This window comes from Erithacus rubecula (assembly GCF_903797595.1).
Source record: "Erithacus rubecula genome assembly, chromosome: 3".
Lineage (NCBI taxonomy): Eukaryota > Metazoa > Chordata > Aves > Passeriformes > Muscicapidae > Erithacus > Erithacus rubecula.
Window position 1 is genome coordinate 62,396,633 of NC_136689.1, and position 16,285 is coordinate 62,412,917.

The window sequence follows — 16,285 nt, forward strand, 5'->3', positions numbered from 1 at the left end:
TACTTCTTGGAGGTGTTTTTACAGTGAATTTACTGAATGTCAGCCTGCTGGGTGGTGAACAAGCATGCTTTTGCTAGAAATGTAATTGTACTCTTTTAACACTGTAAATTTTCAGATAAATGAAGCTTCCCGAATCTGAGGTACAGGACATTAAAATGACCAGGGGTGACATCCTTTTCTGAAATGTTTTAAAATACTTTCTTTTTATTTGTCAGACAGCTTTTTATGGCTTTATCTCCTTTGTTCTTCATGGAAGATATTCCAGAGAAATGGATCTGTGCAACTATAGAGAAAATCAGTGGGATGAGCCAATATAGTTCAGAATTACAGCCCAGTAATAACCAATTCCTCTGCTGAGTGCTTGGCTCGAAGCTGTTGTAATTTAATTCTTGCTTGGTTTAAATTTCAAAATTAACTCAATGCAGAAATGTAATTCATGATGTAAGTAAAAGTAGAGTGATTAGCCATAGATTTACTGGGGAACTGATCTTTTTATAAAAAGTGTAAAATTCTCTTTCTACCTCTTGCATAGACCAGGAAATTGTACATAAGGATGTGTTGCTTGGCCATTATTTGACTCAAATTGATGCTTGGTGTGCTAAGTGCCAAGGATGCCCATTGCACTTGAGAGAGTGTGTTTAGCTTGCACTCAGTGTTTTGCAGACTTGAAATGCTTTAGAAAGTTTTGTTTTAAACTGGGTCAGGTTTACCTTGCAGCACATTAAGTGGGGAAGCCTGGGACTCGGCTGGGGTTACCCCTAAAATCCTGGGGAGCTGATCTCTGCTGGATGCTGAGACCTTGCTGTTGGTGTTGCTGGAATGTCCAGGTTCAGCCACTTTAGGAAAACGTGTTTGTATCTGCTTTGGAATCCATTGTTGTGCCTGTGCTGTGGTGTAATCTGTGGAGTTCACTTTTCCTAGTGCAGCAGCGGGGCTGGGTAAGGTGCACAGGAAAGACACAAGTTCTGTACACAACAACCCTGCATCTGTAACATGCAATGCACAAGTGTTTCAAGTGTTTCAGCAGCCATGGGTGTGGTCTGAGAGACTGCCCTGTGAAGGATCCCCCCGGCTGCACAGCCAGTTCACACAACCCCAGAGGTGCCAGTGCCTTACTGGGGGCCTTTACACAGCAGATCAATTGGTCATTTACAAACAAGCAGCAATGACACCGAGGGTGTTCAGCTGTTTCAGTCCTGAAAGAGAATCAATAACTCATATTCTGTGAAGAGAGGTGCACTGAATCAGGATTAGAAATGCCAGTCAGTGTTCCTCCTTCCAGGCTTGCCAGTGAGTGTTCCTCCAATTACTGTTTAACTGAAAGCTCTGTAAGTTTGGGGTTTTTTTGGTTTTTTTTTTTTTTTTTTTTTTTTTTTCAATTTAAAGAAGCCTTTCTCTATCAGTAGGCAGGCCTGGAGCTGCATAGAAGAGAGAGATCAGCTTTTACACAGAACCATAGAAAGGCTGAAATTGGCAGGGACCTCTGGAGTCCATGTCTTACCTCCCCTGCCCAAGCAGGGCCACCTAGAGCTGGTTGCCCAGGACCAAGCATGTCCATGTGGCTTCTGACTGTCTCCAAGGAGAGGGAGTCTAACACCTCTTTGGGCAACCTGTACTTGGTCATCCTTACAGTAAAAAAAGTTTGTGTTTCCACATGAACAACAGCAATTTTACTTAAACATCCCATTTTATGTGGGATGGATCCCCAAATGCTGCTCCACTGTAATGTCCAGCTGAAGTCTGCGTGTAGCTTTTTCAGTTCCATGTATGAAGAAGGATCAGGAGTGTTTCTTTAATGCAGAGGTCATTGTTTATTGTGGGCTATGCTGAAGAAGGGGAGCTCTTAAGAGAGTGCTTGGTGATTTAATGCCATGCTTTCTTCACTGCTGGTGAGAAGCTTTTGTGTGTTTCATAATGGATCCATTAACAAATTTAAGCAGTGGATTTATGAAGCAATCAGTTTATGCAGAAGATGCCCTGAATTCCCAATAGACTGGAAGTATGAATCTGCTCACTTGGGCTCAGTTCATTTTTGTTGGTTGCTCATTGCTCATACACCCAGTGGAACGTAAAGCTTCAGCTCAGAGCCCTGCTTCCCAAGGGAGCAGAATGGCAAAATGGGAGCTTCCACTGTCCCCAGCATGCAGTGGTCAGGGGAAAGTTGAGGCAAGGAACCTCTAAAGTCCCAGTCTGGAGCAGAGTCCAGTGCTAGGGAAGCCTGGGTCTGTCCCTCAGACATTGTCACCAGCCTGGGGTTAGTGGTGAGCATTCTTGGACCTCTTGAACTACAACCAGTGCCATAGATGTGGTGTCCAACTTAGCATGTCTAATGGGAAGTCCAAGTTTGGTCATTTATCTACTATGTACTAGTAGTTCCTAAACCAGAATGTTTTGATGTTGCACATAGTTGAGCCTCCCACTGAAGTCTTTGGCTAAGTGAGGTGAGCAAGGGGGATTATCTTTGCTATTTGTTTTCTTTTAACCTCTATGTCACCCGGCAGTAACAAGTTACCTGATGTTCATTTTTCCTGAGAAGATTGAAAATTAGGTATTTTTTCTTTATTTACATGATTATATTTACCTTGACTGGGTGAGTATGTAACTGCTTGCTGCATACTTTATTGTTCATTTAGAACTCAACAAGTGTTGGGTTGTTGTTTGTGTTTTTACTTTATGCTTTTTTTTCCCCCCAGAGACAGCACTGAGGCATTCATTTTGGACAGTGAAAGCTCTCCCCCTCAAGTCAAGCTTCACTCTGCCAAATATCTTCATGGGCTTTGCAAACAAGAAAAATAAGCTTAATTTGATCCAGTTCTCCCCTCAAGGCATTCTTTCTCTCCAGAGAAGTTTAGAGTGGTGCCACATGTCTGGGCTCTCCCTTGCTGCACGCACCAATTCTTTTCCATCTGATGTCCAAATGTGATGGAAACTCCAGATAAGCAAAGTAATGGCAGATGTCAGAGGATGATGCTTGAAAAGTGATGACTGGTTTGGATTTTATTAAGGAGCCTGACTGCATGGAAAGAAAAGCAGGAGAGCATGGAAACAAAAGTAGCTGAAATACAGTAATTCAAAGGCTCATAAAGTAACAGGGATACAGAGCAGAGTTCTGTGGACAGAAGATCAGCTGCCATCTTCACAAGGGACAGCTTCAGCCATAGATGTCCTTCTGAACACCACAGCTCCTGTGGCACAAATTTACCTAAAAGCCAAGCTTTTGTTCATTCTGCCACTCAGGGAAGAATTCTGTCAGCAGCTTTGTTCCGTTTGAAGGCGCTGCTGGCCCATGTGGCCTGAGGGTGCTTTTGCACTGCCTGCACCTTGCCCTGAAAGCTGCACCAGGAGCTCCCACTGCTCAGAAGCAGGGCAGCTCAACTGTGTGACCAGGATATGGCCACACTTGTTTTCAGGCTTGGTTGTCTGGGAACCTTGATCCAAGGAGCAAAGGGGAGAAATGAAGGTGAGGAAGATGATGGCAAAGCAATCCAGCCCTACATCTGTGCTAAGGGCACTGAGCTCTTAGTTAGGCACTGCCAAGGAGCAGAGTGTGTTTGTGCAGGTGTGTCTGTTAAATGGAGAATTGATTTTTTTCCAACCTTCTCTGTTCCCTGCCTACAGGTGGCATTGGATTGCAATTTGATTGCCAGTAATTACATTGACTTCACTGAAGACACACACATCCCTTCACTAAGACTGGTTTTATGAAATGCTTCCATTAAAACATAACCCATCCCTTTTGTAGAGGTCTCAGTGCAAGAGATTGGACTGAGTTCTCACATTCTCTGTACAATGTATTCTCACCAATAATTTTCTTGTTAAAGCACATAAATTATCATATGTAACCAAACCACTATATACTGCTGCTATGGAAGCCATACTCGATATAGGAGAAGGGGATTTTTAGTCACAGCCTACAATTGTGTTTTTTTATCCACATCTCACAGGATAGCCACAAAATCCTTGGCTGTCAGAGTGGAAATACATACCAACACACACAAACAAGGATTGTGAGGTAGGTGAAAAGTCACCCAGATGGAAGCAAATCAAAAAAAGCCCAATAGCAGAGTTTTGATCATGTTGTGTTTCCCTCTCACCAAGGGAAAGGAACAGAATTTGGTCAGTTCAAGTCAAGTTCAGCAAAGCTGGCACCCTTGCAGGAGGCCAGTGAGCCTGTCTGAAGGTATGTAATTCTTCTTGTGAAAGCTTTCCCTCCTTTTTCACCACACAGAGGCTTCAACTTGTCACCCACTGAAGCTACTTGGGGAAGAAGGGTAAAAACCAGGGATGTGTGATAGGGATGTGCAGGAATGGCCCCTCTGCTGAACAGCAGCAGCACTTGCTGGTGCTGCTTGGTGGCTGCACATTGACTCTGGCAGCTGGCCCTGGCAGAGCACAGCCTGCACCAGCAGCAGTGTGGTGACAGGTGGGGTTTGGTTGTGGGGTGTTTGGATGCCTGTGTGTGTCTAGTGCAGACTGCTGGATTTGCTCTTCACTAGGGTGGTGCTGGGAACCCTTCAGCAGCTGAGGTACCTCTCATCCTTGTGATCTGCAGCAGCCCAGCCACGGTGCTTGGGGCTCATCTGATTTGTCCCATTCACCTGCTCTGGGAAGTCTCCCTTTCCTGCTTTGCTCCCACAGAGGTGTGGATGAGCCTGGCTGGCATCTTTGATTGCTTCTGTGTGTTACACTGTCAGTCACTGGGGCAGAGGGAGATAAAATACACAGGCACAAGAAAACTTTTTTTTTTTTAAATGAATTTTTTTTAAGAAACTGCATACATCAGAGACAAACAATAATTTAAATACCATGCAGTTTCAGTATGTACAAAAACTAGGACATAGAGATCCAGTTTAATTTTTTCTAGTTATTTACATCATTTTCATACAGCCATAATCTGTTAAATTACAATACTGGAAGATCACGATTGACAGCCACCACACTCACTCCTATACAAAGACAAACTATATACATACACTTGGATATCAACTGGAAAATGCAACTGGTGCAGGAGTAACTGGGACACACAGGAATGCAGGAAATGTGCCCGTCACCTCCTCTTTGTTTACAGAAGTTGTTCCAAGCTCGAGCAGACTGAACACCTGGGAAAAATAATTTGTCCCCTTTTTCTTTCCTGATTTTTTAAATTAGCCTAGTCATCTCCCATGGCTATTTATACAAAGTTATTTTATTTGCAGGCACGTTAGGGAGCCCCCATTCTCTTGCCCATCTGGTTTTTTTCACTAGGCATGTTGGAAGTGCTCCCCCTCTCTTGGTTTATAGTGTTTGCATTGCACAGGTGGTGCTGTAGAAATAAGGAAGGGTGAGTTTTGTGAGTAGTTGCAGTGATGACAGAGTACAGTGGTTATACATGCATTAGGATGAGATATATTTGTGTAATGGGCTCACTAAATGCTTTCAGTTGACATAAAATAGCTAAAAGTCTATTATGTTCTTTCCCTCACCTCTTCCTTCTCTTCTGATAATGCCCATTGTATTCACACAAAAGTTCGCCTGAGCCCCTTCCCAGCAAATCTGCAGCCTGAAACTTCTTCAGCCTGCAAGTACCCACCCAGTGGGGTGTAGGGTGGGCAAAAGCCACAATGCCCAGATTCCCTCTGAGTCAGATGCTGTCACCAGGTCCCTGCAACCCTCTGCTGGTGAAGGTGTGGGTAGGGGGACGATGCTGCTATTGGGCTTCCTCACCATCACACCATTTCACAAACAATCAAAATATTTTTGTCTGGACATTTTGGAACTGCTTTTCCTATCCCCATCATCATCTCAGCCGTCCCTTAGTCCCCATTTCTACTTTATTATTCTGCAGGCTGCTGAACAGATGTCAAAAAACTTGCACACTTTAAGTATTCAGGATTTGGTAGATTATACCAAAAATGCTTCTATTCTTTGACTCTAGATTATTATCTCTGGGGATGGATGACTGGAATAGTAATTTTTTTCTGTGTTGATTTTTTCATTCTCTAAACCTGGTATAATCTCTTTATTACCACTATTAATCTCCTTCCAACCAGAATGAGGATGACTCTGCTAACACAGTTTTAGCAGGAATGCCATCATTGTGTCCTACACATCATCCAGGTCAAAGGAGAGAAATCATGACTGTTGTTTGGATTTTTTTTCCTACCAACAGAATCACAGCTCCTTTGCCATTATAGAGATGGCTTTCACAGATGAAAAAACAATTCTCAAGAAACCAGATTTACAAAAAAAAGGACCAGCAGTTCCCAGTCTGTGTGCAATTTCCCAGGGATGCCAGAGGTGGGCATGCACACCGAGGATGCAGTGCCCTGCTCAGGCCCTGAAAGGCTGCTGTGGAAAACCTTGACTAATGACCCAGAGCCACTGAAGCTAAAAGCAGATGAAGTGTCAGTTTGGTGATACTGCAGTGCCAAACTCCTTGTATGGCTTCTTTTTCCTCCCCTTCTCCCTTTTCAGGAATAAGCTCTATTTCCAGCTGGGGAGAAATATGGCAATTCTTCCACTTCCATCCTGGTGTCTGCTCAGCTAGGAGTTAAGTAAAAAAAAATCCCAAAGAAATAAGGGAAAAAAAAAAAGCATGGCTGCATGGAGCTACCCTGGGGAGCACAAATCATGGGGCAAGGCTGAGTGTGACAACTTTCTGAGTGATCAGCAGGGACCTGCCGTGGGCTCATGTGGATGAAGGTGCTAGGGAATGTTTGGCCATCACCCAGAACTTTGCTGTTATGTGTCTCAGCCAGTGCTCAAGAGTTTATTTTGGTGCCAGACTGGCAGTGTGGGCACTGCTTGGGGCTGTGCCCGTGAGGGACAGTGGCAGTGCCCAGACTGATCATCCCCCTGGGGACTCCAGCACTACAATGGACAGACAGCAGCAGCCTGTGACTTCCACATCCCTCCTCTTAATTTTATTAATAAAAGTGAAGGAAACCCTCACCTTTTCCTCCCACTAGCCTACCAAGTGCTGTGATTCCTGTCACCACTGCTCCTTAAATGGTGTCCCTTCCATTTCACAGTGATCCTCTAAGCTAGCAATGCCAGACAGGTGTGAGATCCATGCTGGGAACACAAAGATATTTTCTTCTTCAGAACAGCTGTGTTGCAGAGCCCTTTGCTAATGCAGCATCTGTGCAGTCAAAAGCATAAAGGCTTTTTTCCCTTGTTTTAAAGCTCTGATGCAGTCTTGTAACTTGTGTGCATATGTATGTGAATGAATTTATAAACACTGACTGAAGTTATTCATGAAGATAACCCAAAGCAGTGTATTCCTGGCTGGTATGTTACGTGCTCTCTGCCTCTGCTGCACTGAGCTGATAAATTTGCACACTGAAGACTTTCACTACTGATCAACTTCTATCTAAAGCAAGTGTGAGCTGGTGATGCAGGGATCACGGTGTGTTTTCCCAGAAATCATCACCCAGTCCAGGAAGCACCAGAAACCACCTGGTTTTTACTTTCCTTTGATATTCCATCCTACAACAGCCAATCCTCATTCAATAGCTTATAACCCACAGCATTGCAAGGATGGCCATGGATGAGAATGAAAGGCTTTTGCTTCTCTCTGAAGGAGAGCCAATCTGTGAGGCACTGAGTGCCACCACCAAGAGCAGATGGAGGGTGTCACCCTCTCTGCCAGGGTTGTTGGGGCAGGCTGGGGGCTAGAGCCACTCCATGGGCCACACACAGGTCCCTTGGCTGTACTCCTGCATCCAGAGGAGTGAGGTGAGGCCTGAGAAGAGGCAGGAGTGTTGGCACTACACTGCACTGGCCATTAAATGCTCAAGTATGAGAGACCTCAGCCTGCAATCAGTGAAGGGAGATGTTAGCATGGAACAGGGGGAGCTGGACAGGGAGCACAGAAGAGAGGGTAGATACATGGAAGACAGTGAGAAAAGAAAAATTAGTAAAAGAATAACAGAAATAACTATTCTGTAGTAAAAAACTTTGGCCTCTCTGTTCAAACTGTCAGAGGAAAACAGCTATAGTGGAAGAAAAGGTATCCTGAAATAATTATCTGGAACTTCTTACAGTAATGTTGCTACAGTGCTTTCAGCCACTGTCCCAAATATGGTACAATAATGTTTTGTAAGAGCTTGAAAGGAATCCTGACAATGTCTGCCCCAACTTGCTGGCATTATACTAGTTAAGGACTTAATTCTGGAAGGTGATTGCCAAATTCAGAAAAGCACTTAATTGTGTTTAGTTGAGGTGTTGGGGCATGGGCTCAATGATCTTGAAGGTATCTTCCACCCTGGTGATTCTGTAATTCTGTGATTCTGTGTTCAGGTTCAAATAAACCTGTCAGACATATCCTGGAAAGCAGTGAGGCTGTGTGTGCTTCCTTACTGTAGAGCACACGCTTAAGTTGGCAAGTAAACCAGGCCCAGAGCGACCAGCTCTCCGAGCTCTGCTTGGTCAGTCTGTGTGTTAAACCACTATAATAAAAACAAATTAAAAGCAAAGTTAGAACCAATAAATTCAGAACACCTCTGAATTGCTGTCCTTATGCCTCAGCTGTGGGTACCAGTGATGAGTCCCACCATCCATAAGAATGCCCCAGACTCCTTTTGTTAGGCCAGGTAACCCACTTTGTCATGCTTTGCTCAGTGTGAGTTTGGGATCAGTTCTTGAGACACCTGATACAGAGACAATAGACATCCTTCATGGAAACTCCAGCCCCTCCTGTTGTGTCCCCCTGCAGAGCCAGAGGGGAATCCCAGCCTTTCCTGCTGCCGGGGGCATGTTGGCTCTCACACAGTCACGAGGTTTGGGTGTAAGACAAACTACAAGTGCAGCAGATGCCATGCAGTGACCATGAAGAGATGGGTGCTTGCTTGCTGGTCCTCAGTGTTCTTGTCACTTACTGCTAATGGGCTTACAACTGGGTTTAGAAAATTATACTTGAAAGAGATGGAAAACAAACAGTTGGTGGAACTGAAGCAGCCTTCACTAAGGAGTCCTGTTCTTCAGAGGCGAGACCTTTTTCTACTTGGAAGCTGAACAATGTCTACTGACTGGCTGAAAACTTCTCCAGGGAAAGAAATGCCTTTCCAGTGAGATGATATTCACAGATGGGCTGGCCCATGGAGAGTTTTGCTCCTTCACTGTCCTCATAAGGTGCTCTCAGCTTGAAAGGAGTGTTTGGTGTAAGTGCTTTAGTGCCACAGGGACTCATCTTCTGGAGACTTCACCCAGGCCAAGTGATTCCCAGAACACCATCTCAGGGCTCTCTAGGGTTGATGACAGAGGCTTCTCAGGATGAGGGGTGCCTGAAGACAACAATGGTTGCACCACCAGCTGGGCTTGAACACGTATGGCAAATCCACATGCCGGGAAAGTCCTATACATAGATGCCAAGTCTTGGCACGATTTCCCACCAGGGGTATTTTCTGTTACTGAAGCTTGAACCAGCAGGTCTGATGATGCTGCAGTACTCATCACATGTAAATACAATTCTCCTTTTTTTTTAATATTTATTTTTCTACTATTTTCTTTTTTAAAAAGGCAGTTCGGAAGATTTACATTGTACGTAACAGGGAAGTGAATAATACCAGCACTTATGGTTCCTTTTAATTATGTTTTGAAGATGGCATAGTAGTCAGGTAGAATTGATCTGCTACGGTCTATGAAACCTAAAACCCAAGGGGGAAAAAAAAGAGAAACAGTAAGATCACATCCTCACATGTACATTGCACATAAAAAAAAATTAGGAGAACTAATTGCTACAGTGACACCATTAGGCAGTTCAATTCCTGCAGCATTGATATCAGCCATGCTGGCAAGAGGACTCAAAACAGAGACACTCACACTTCTTTGGCCCTTGCCATACTCACAGTTCATAGGTGTAAGTTGTTTGCACCAAAATCTACCAGAGACATTAATACACTTGGGGTCCATCCTATGGGATCCCTGAGTGGGTGACAGCAGATCAGGCTCACTCTCTTCCAGGCCATACAAGGCCTGATTCCACAATAATTGTCTGGTTTAGACAAACCTTATGCTATTCTGCCAGGAAGATTTACTGTACAGTTTAACCATGATTATTCCTTAATGTTGGAGGTTAAAGAGACAAATAGAGCTAAAATGGCCACCTTTCCTGCAAGGCACCCTGTGTTAGAAGGCCTGGGTTTGTCAGATCTGCAAATACACGGCTTTTAAGCTTTGATTTTTCACTCTATTATGAATTAATTAATGTGTCCCACTAGTAAAGTGACACTCACATTCTTTGCTCTTGCCACTGCTTAATGACATGAAGAGCTCATTACCTTGCTAATGACTTTATAATGGTGATTTATCTAAGTTTATTTAAAGGAATTACTCTCTTTTGTTTAAGCATGCTTCCTTCAAGTGCCTATTTCCCAAAGCCACTTGTCGAACCAGTAAGTCCTGCTGTTGTCGAGGCAAACCCTTATTGCAGTGTCTGTTATGTGAGTTGTGGCTCTCTGCACACCTGGCCCAGACCCACTGAGTCCAAACTGCTCAGTGGCTTTCAGATGCAAAATTTAAAAGGTCACTGCTCACTCCAACACTGAAGGAGAAGGAAAATACTGTGCAGAAACCTGTAGAAGCCAAGTAGGCGGAGAGACTTCTGAAAAACTAAACCAGTTTGTATATTGTGGGATGCTGAAGGCTTCATGGAATTCAGTGGAGCTCTCAGTGGAGCTTGACTACTTGTAGCAACACCCCCTTTAAAGCAGCCTCATCCTTTCTACACTTGTCACCTCGCCCTGGAGGAGCCAAATGTCCCTCAAAGGCTCAGTCACTGGGGTCAACAGATCTAGGCCAATTGTACATCCTAAGGCTTCTCCCAGACCTTGTGGCTCAGGAGCAGCTGGCTTGTCTCTAGCAGCACTCCATCACTACAAACCCCACTGCAACCAGCCTAGCACATGCTAGGATGGAGAAGGGAGATCGTTTCTGCAAGGTAATATATGCATAATGCATGTGGTGAATTTTAATATAATTATTAATTTATACACATCAAAATCCCCTAATACAAAATTAATTGTGCCTTAAGCTTTTCTGTATTTTTCCTAAAAGTACTGCCTGCATTTTTCATGAGCACTGAACTGATGAATGCATTAATACAAGGGCAGGTCCAGTTTTGCACCAGATCCCACTGTCACTTGTCTTTAGTACCCAACACTTGTCTTTAAAGTGTTGATATGCAAAGACCTGACTTCAGCCCTAGCCTGTCAGAGAGGAAGGTGGTTGGTTTGGTCTCATGGATAATTCATTCAGTCTCTACCTTTAAAACTAAAAAGAGCCCAAGGTGTAAGTACTAGTGCCTCTCTTGCAGTGTGGATCTTGCCATGCCCCACTGCATCACTTGTGGCTGGATGTGGAGGACAAGACTGAGAGATCTGTGGGTGGGATCTGCCTGGTGTGGAACAGCTGCACACACAGCAGGGCTTAGTGTGCACTCATTCAGACTTTGCTACATGCTCTACACGGGCTCCCTGTCCTCCTTCTGACACCATCTATTTTTTAACTTCTGATCTCGAAAGAAGCATGATGATTTAAAAAAAGGTTATACTTCATTAAATGGCACGTGCCTGCATAACTAACTCCACATAATGGGGCAGCATGTGTTTGTCTGTGTGAGCTGCTTTTACAGCCTGTAATTCTAAATGCTGTCTAGACCTCATGGTGTGTTCAGTGCATGTTGGAGAAACAGCTGCTGGCTTTGTTTTTTTTTTTTTTTTTAACAACAGTATTCATTTATAGTCTTAAAAAATTAATCTCTCATCTTACCTTGTTAGATGCCTACTTAATTCATGAACTTCCATTTCAGAGCTTTTAAATTCATTAAGCTCTTTTCGAATGGCTGCCTGCAAAGGACAAAGAAACTCATAAATGTATAAATGAGAAAGATTAAAATAAGTTCACTTTCTTCTCAAAACTGTGTATTAAAAGTAAAGCAAAGAGATAACGTTATCAGAGAGACAAAGACAAACATAAAGACCTTAAAATGTGAGAAGGAACAGAGATAAGCATGTTCTAAATTACATAAAGGGAAGAGACAAATGCTTTGGTGGAATAGCTCAATTTGAATACGTAACACAGACAATGCAGATACAGAATCAAATTCTGGCTTATTATATAAATATTTACATGTACAAAATCCAAAGTAGTGCAAGCATGAGGAAAAAAAAGTGCACTGCAGTTTGTGAAACACTCTGATCATTCCAGAGCTGGACTGGGACTAGACTGGGACCAGATTCTGACAGACTTGTGCTTGAGATGTCTTCTGCCTTTATTGGTCCTGAATTTCCTCAGGTGAAATTACCTAAAGTGTCTGATCTTACTTGGGAAGGAAAGAGGGATACCTGGCTCCCTGCCCTCTATCTGCCTCAGGCTGTGTCCTTCTGCCTTGCTCCTCCCTTCTGACCCAGCTGTGCTGTTTATTGAAATGATTGGACAGATTAACCCAGCAGAAAACCTGCCATGGTGTGGTGGTATTCAGCCTCTGTGGCTTGCCTGTGAAGGAAAAGAAAACCAGGGGGCACTGGCAGGAAGAGAAATACTGAAGAATAAAAAACCAGAGGGGGTGACTTGGAGGGACTCAGCTGCGTGGTAGAGATGGTGTCAAGTCCCAAGCTCAGAGTCAAGACCTCTAACAGTACTATGATATTTGTTGCTCACAAGTGATTTCACTGTGAGCATTTGGAGGGGATGTGTAAGGTGTCTGCTCCCATGGGTCTGAGGTGTGTGTACTGCCTTTCTGTGTGATGCTGAAAACATCAGCATCAGAGGTGAAAAGGGGGTGCCCCTTGTGTCTGTCAGGAATTTTTCTCAGTGAAGGAAATCTAAACCAGTATGAGTAGCACAAGCCCAAAACAGAACTTTTGTAACAGCCCCTGCTCCAGTCAGCAGCCACCTTTGCTTTGACAAACCCCAAGTGATGGATTTTGCAAGTGTTTTTGTACAGAAAAGGCCCTTTCTGCTCCTTCTCCATAGCTTTGGTTTCTTATTTCCCTTAGAAGAGCCTGTCAGGCACTCTCATCCATCAGGACAGAGTGATGGCTATGCAGCATCTCCAGCAGACCAATCTGCTACTGAAGTGACTGTGAAGGAGGCCACAGGGGTGGTTGACTTCCACAGGGACTGAGATCTATTCCCCTCTCCATCCTTCATCTGTTGGAGAGATGCAAAAATGCCCTTTTCCTTCCCTTAAGAGTCAGACCTGCTAAAGACAAACTCTGACTGGAGGCAGTTCCCTCCATCCACCACACAGAGCAAGATTTACTGGCAAACAGAAAAGCCCATTGCTAAAATCTGTTTTTGCAATAAATCTGGTCTGTGCTGACCAGTGAAGACAGCTATTGAATCACAGCTCTGGAAGAAAATAATCCTATCTGGGATGATGCAGCTTTGTTTCAATTTGTCTGGCAATTTTTTCCAACAGTGGACTTAGTGTTGAGGAAAAGCAGGTCACCTGAATGGCAGAAATCAGAATACTGCCCACAAGACCCAAACAAAAACCAATCTGTCTGCTTCCTTATGCCATAAAGGGCATTAATACTAGAATGACAAACATCTCTTCTTCTGATGGTGCTTTGCTGAAAAAAGGTTACCCTTTTCTCTCACTACCGAACTTGTGCATGCATCATAAAAAAATGAAAAAGCGACATCAAATACTCTGTCTTAATACTAAATCTTTACTGGGTTACATTTAATAGTGGTATTTAATGCTTGTTCTTTTCAGAGACATAGGATGTCATAGGACATCAAATCTCCACACCCAGCTGAAGTTTCTTCATGCCTTTCATCCCAGACAGGGATCTCTCAAAGGCTGTAGAACCAGTTGGGAGATTTACTCCCTTCCTCATCAAACAATTAAGAGAATAAAGCTAAGTCAGTTGACTAATATCTTGTCAAACATGGTGAGGTAAAATGAGAAAAGCTCAACTTAACCAGCATATTATGGTCTATGGACAGTCCTGAGGAAGTTTTTCTTTTTTTTCAAATTAGTTTGTGCTACATTAACTTAACCAAAGCTAAACTGAAAAAAATCCCTCCATCAAGGAGGAGAACAACATCAGAGAACTATACAAGTCCTTTGGTTGAATTATACAAGTATAACACACTGTCCTTTGTGATTAAAACCAAGAGCACCACAGATTACTGGTGTGGCTGGAAATTCTGCTAATGCTCTAAACATTGGATGTCATGCTCCCCATTGCTAAATGAGTGAGTTTCATGGCAAAAAACCAGTCAAGGCTTGAATTCAGGTATCTGAAAGTCTTTAAAATTAAAAGGGCCTCATAGAGTGACTACAAGATTCATGACTGAATCACTGAGCCTCATAGTCCTCACTTCTTACAACATCCATAAAATCATTAAATATTTTTCCTGAGGTCCCATTAAGACTCTCAGGATGTGACTGATATAATTTGCAAGCAATTTAATCCCTTTGCCATCAATGTCAACACCAGAGACACTGTTTACTAGAAATTCCACCAGTGCTCTGAGGGCACTGCCATCAATACCAAATGTGTGTAATTTTTTCATCTGCAGGTCTTCTGTGATTTCAGTTCAGTGCTTAAAATACTCTGTGGCAGAAATCCTGAGCAAGGACCCCTGTTGTAACCCACTGGAGAGAAGTGACCTGGCTTTGAAGGGATGGAGGCACCTTTGCCAAATTGATCTGCTGGCATTTTCACACCCAAGCCTGTCCTGTCCTGGCACAGCCATTCTGCCACATGCTTCTGTCTCGCTGCTAAGTCTTGCCAGAGCTCTCACCTGGCAGCATAATGTGGTAGGACCAAAACCAACAAACAAATAACAGGGCTGTCATTGAGACCTTTCCCCAAGGGGCTTGAGCTTCCTTCCCTCTCCTGGTTTCCATGCATATAGGAACCTCCTTGCCAAAGATTTATGCTTCAAACAAAAAAACACCAAACCTCAAAATGGGAAAAAACCCCAGTTGTGTTGGGAAGGGATGTCAGGTGGATGTTTATTCCTTGACAGCCACGGGACCCGTGGGACCCAAGGGATGCTGTTTGCCACGATGTGCTCTGGGTGTTCAGGCCAAGGCTCTCCCAGAGCTGCTGCACTTACTTTGTCGGCGGCTGTGAGTCGTGTCCAGGGCTTGTCCGCCCTCCTGTCGTAGTCCTGCGCGTCCGCCACCTCCACGTAGTCGCTGAAGCGGATGAGGATCTTCCTCTCACGCAGCTCTTCTACCGTGGGCCTTTGACTCAGCTGCAGGTTTGAGGAAGGTGTGGAAAAGAACATCAGGACTTGGCTTTTTCCCTACAGAGTGCTGCTTGGGGGTTTATGTTACTGCAACTGCTGTTATGGTACTAAGAGTGTTTGGACATTCCCAGCGCTTTGTTTTTATCTGCCTTTCACAGAACTGCTACCTGGGAAATGCCCTCTTGTTATGACACCTTGAATATTGTCTCACCTTGCTGCCAGAGCAGCCCACTGTTCTTTGGGAAGCTGCTGTGGCTGCTGATTCCCAAAGGTTGATCACTCCTGGCAGAAATGAGAAGTAAGGCAAGCAAGTCTCCTAGTCTGATGTCCCAGGAAGAGACAAAGACCACAACACAACTCTACAATCACCTGCACTTTTCAGCCCTCTGCTGCTGTTGCCTGTAGTTTTGCACTGCCTGAGAGGAGTCAGGCCAAGGCACAGAGAGGCTCCTGCCATGAATTACATGCAAAAGGTGAAAAACAACTTTCTTTACCATACTGATATTCTGCAGATGTGTCCTGACCTCCAGAAAAGACAGGCAGGATGATTAGTACCCATTGAACTTTTAACTGCATCTATTGACAGATGTTTGTATCACAGTGTATTTGACTTTTAAAAGTTAATGTTGCATGCTACAAGCCAAAAGAAATGGCGATGGTGGATTGTATCACGTCAGAAAAGCATCTTCATTGTTTCAAGCATTTCTTTTAAATTCCACAGCAGAATAGGCAGCCACAGTGAAAAACTTCTCTTAAATTAATGTGCTGATAGTCCACGTGTCACACAGCCAGTTACATGGGCAGGGACAGGAGCTGGTTTTCAGGGATCAATTCTCCTTGGATGCACAGCATGTTGGTGAATGTCAAAAGCAATTACACAATTGTTTCTGAAGGTGCTACATAAATGTGTGCATGTGGCTGTAGATTAGCTGAAAAGTTTCACTGTTAGAGTACAACATTTGTAACCAGGTTACATCAGGAAAAATAATATCCTGATAATAATTTCCTACGCAGTGTATCATGCTCTTCCCACTCACTAGAAATAGATGGGTTTGGAAGACTTTACCCTTGTGAAGGGTGACAGGTCTAAATA

At 43.8% G+C, this 16,285-nt stretch overlaps 1 protein-coding gene across 6 annotated transcripts in view; it reads right to left on the reverse strand.

The window, feature by feature from the left end:
- Window positions 1-9,481: 9,481 nt before the first annotated feature.
- The window catches only part of PHACTR1 (phosphatase and actin regulator 1), a 294,356-nt gene continuing 287,552 nt past the window's right edge, over window positions 9,482-16,285 (reverse strand). For all 6 annotated transcript variants that reach the window (XM_079299943.1, XM_079299944.1, XM_079299945.1 and 3 more), the window contains 3 exons: window positions 15,058-15,198; window positions 11,749-11,825; window positions 9,482-9,626 (listed from right to left, as the gene is read on the reverse strand). In XM_079299943.1, the coding sequence (XP_079156069.1) occupies window positions 9,611-9,626; window positions 11,749-11,825; window positions 15,058-15,198 (234 nt within the window). In that variant the 3' untranslated portion in view covers window positions 9,482-9,610. The remainder of the gene's footprint in view (window positions 9,627-11,748; window positions 11,826-15,057; window positions 15,199-16,285) is intronic.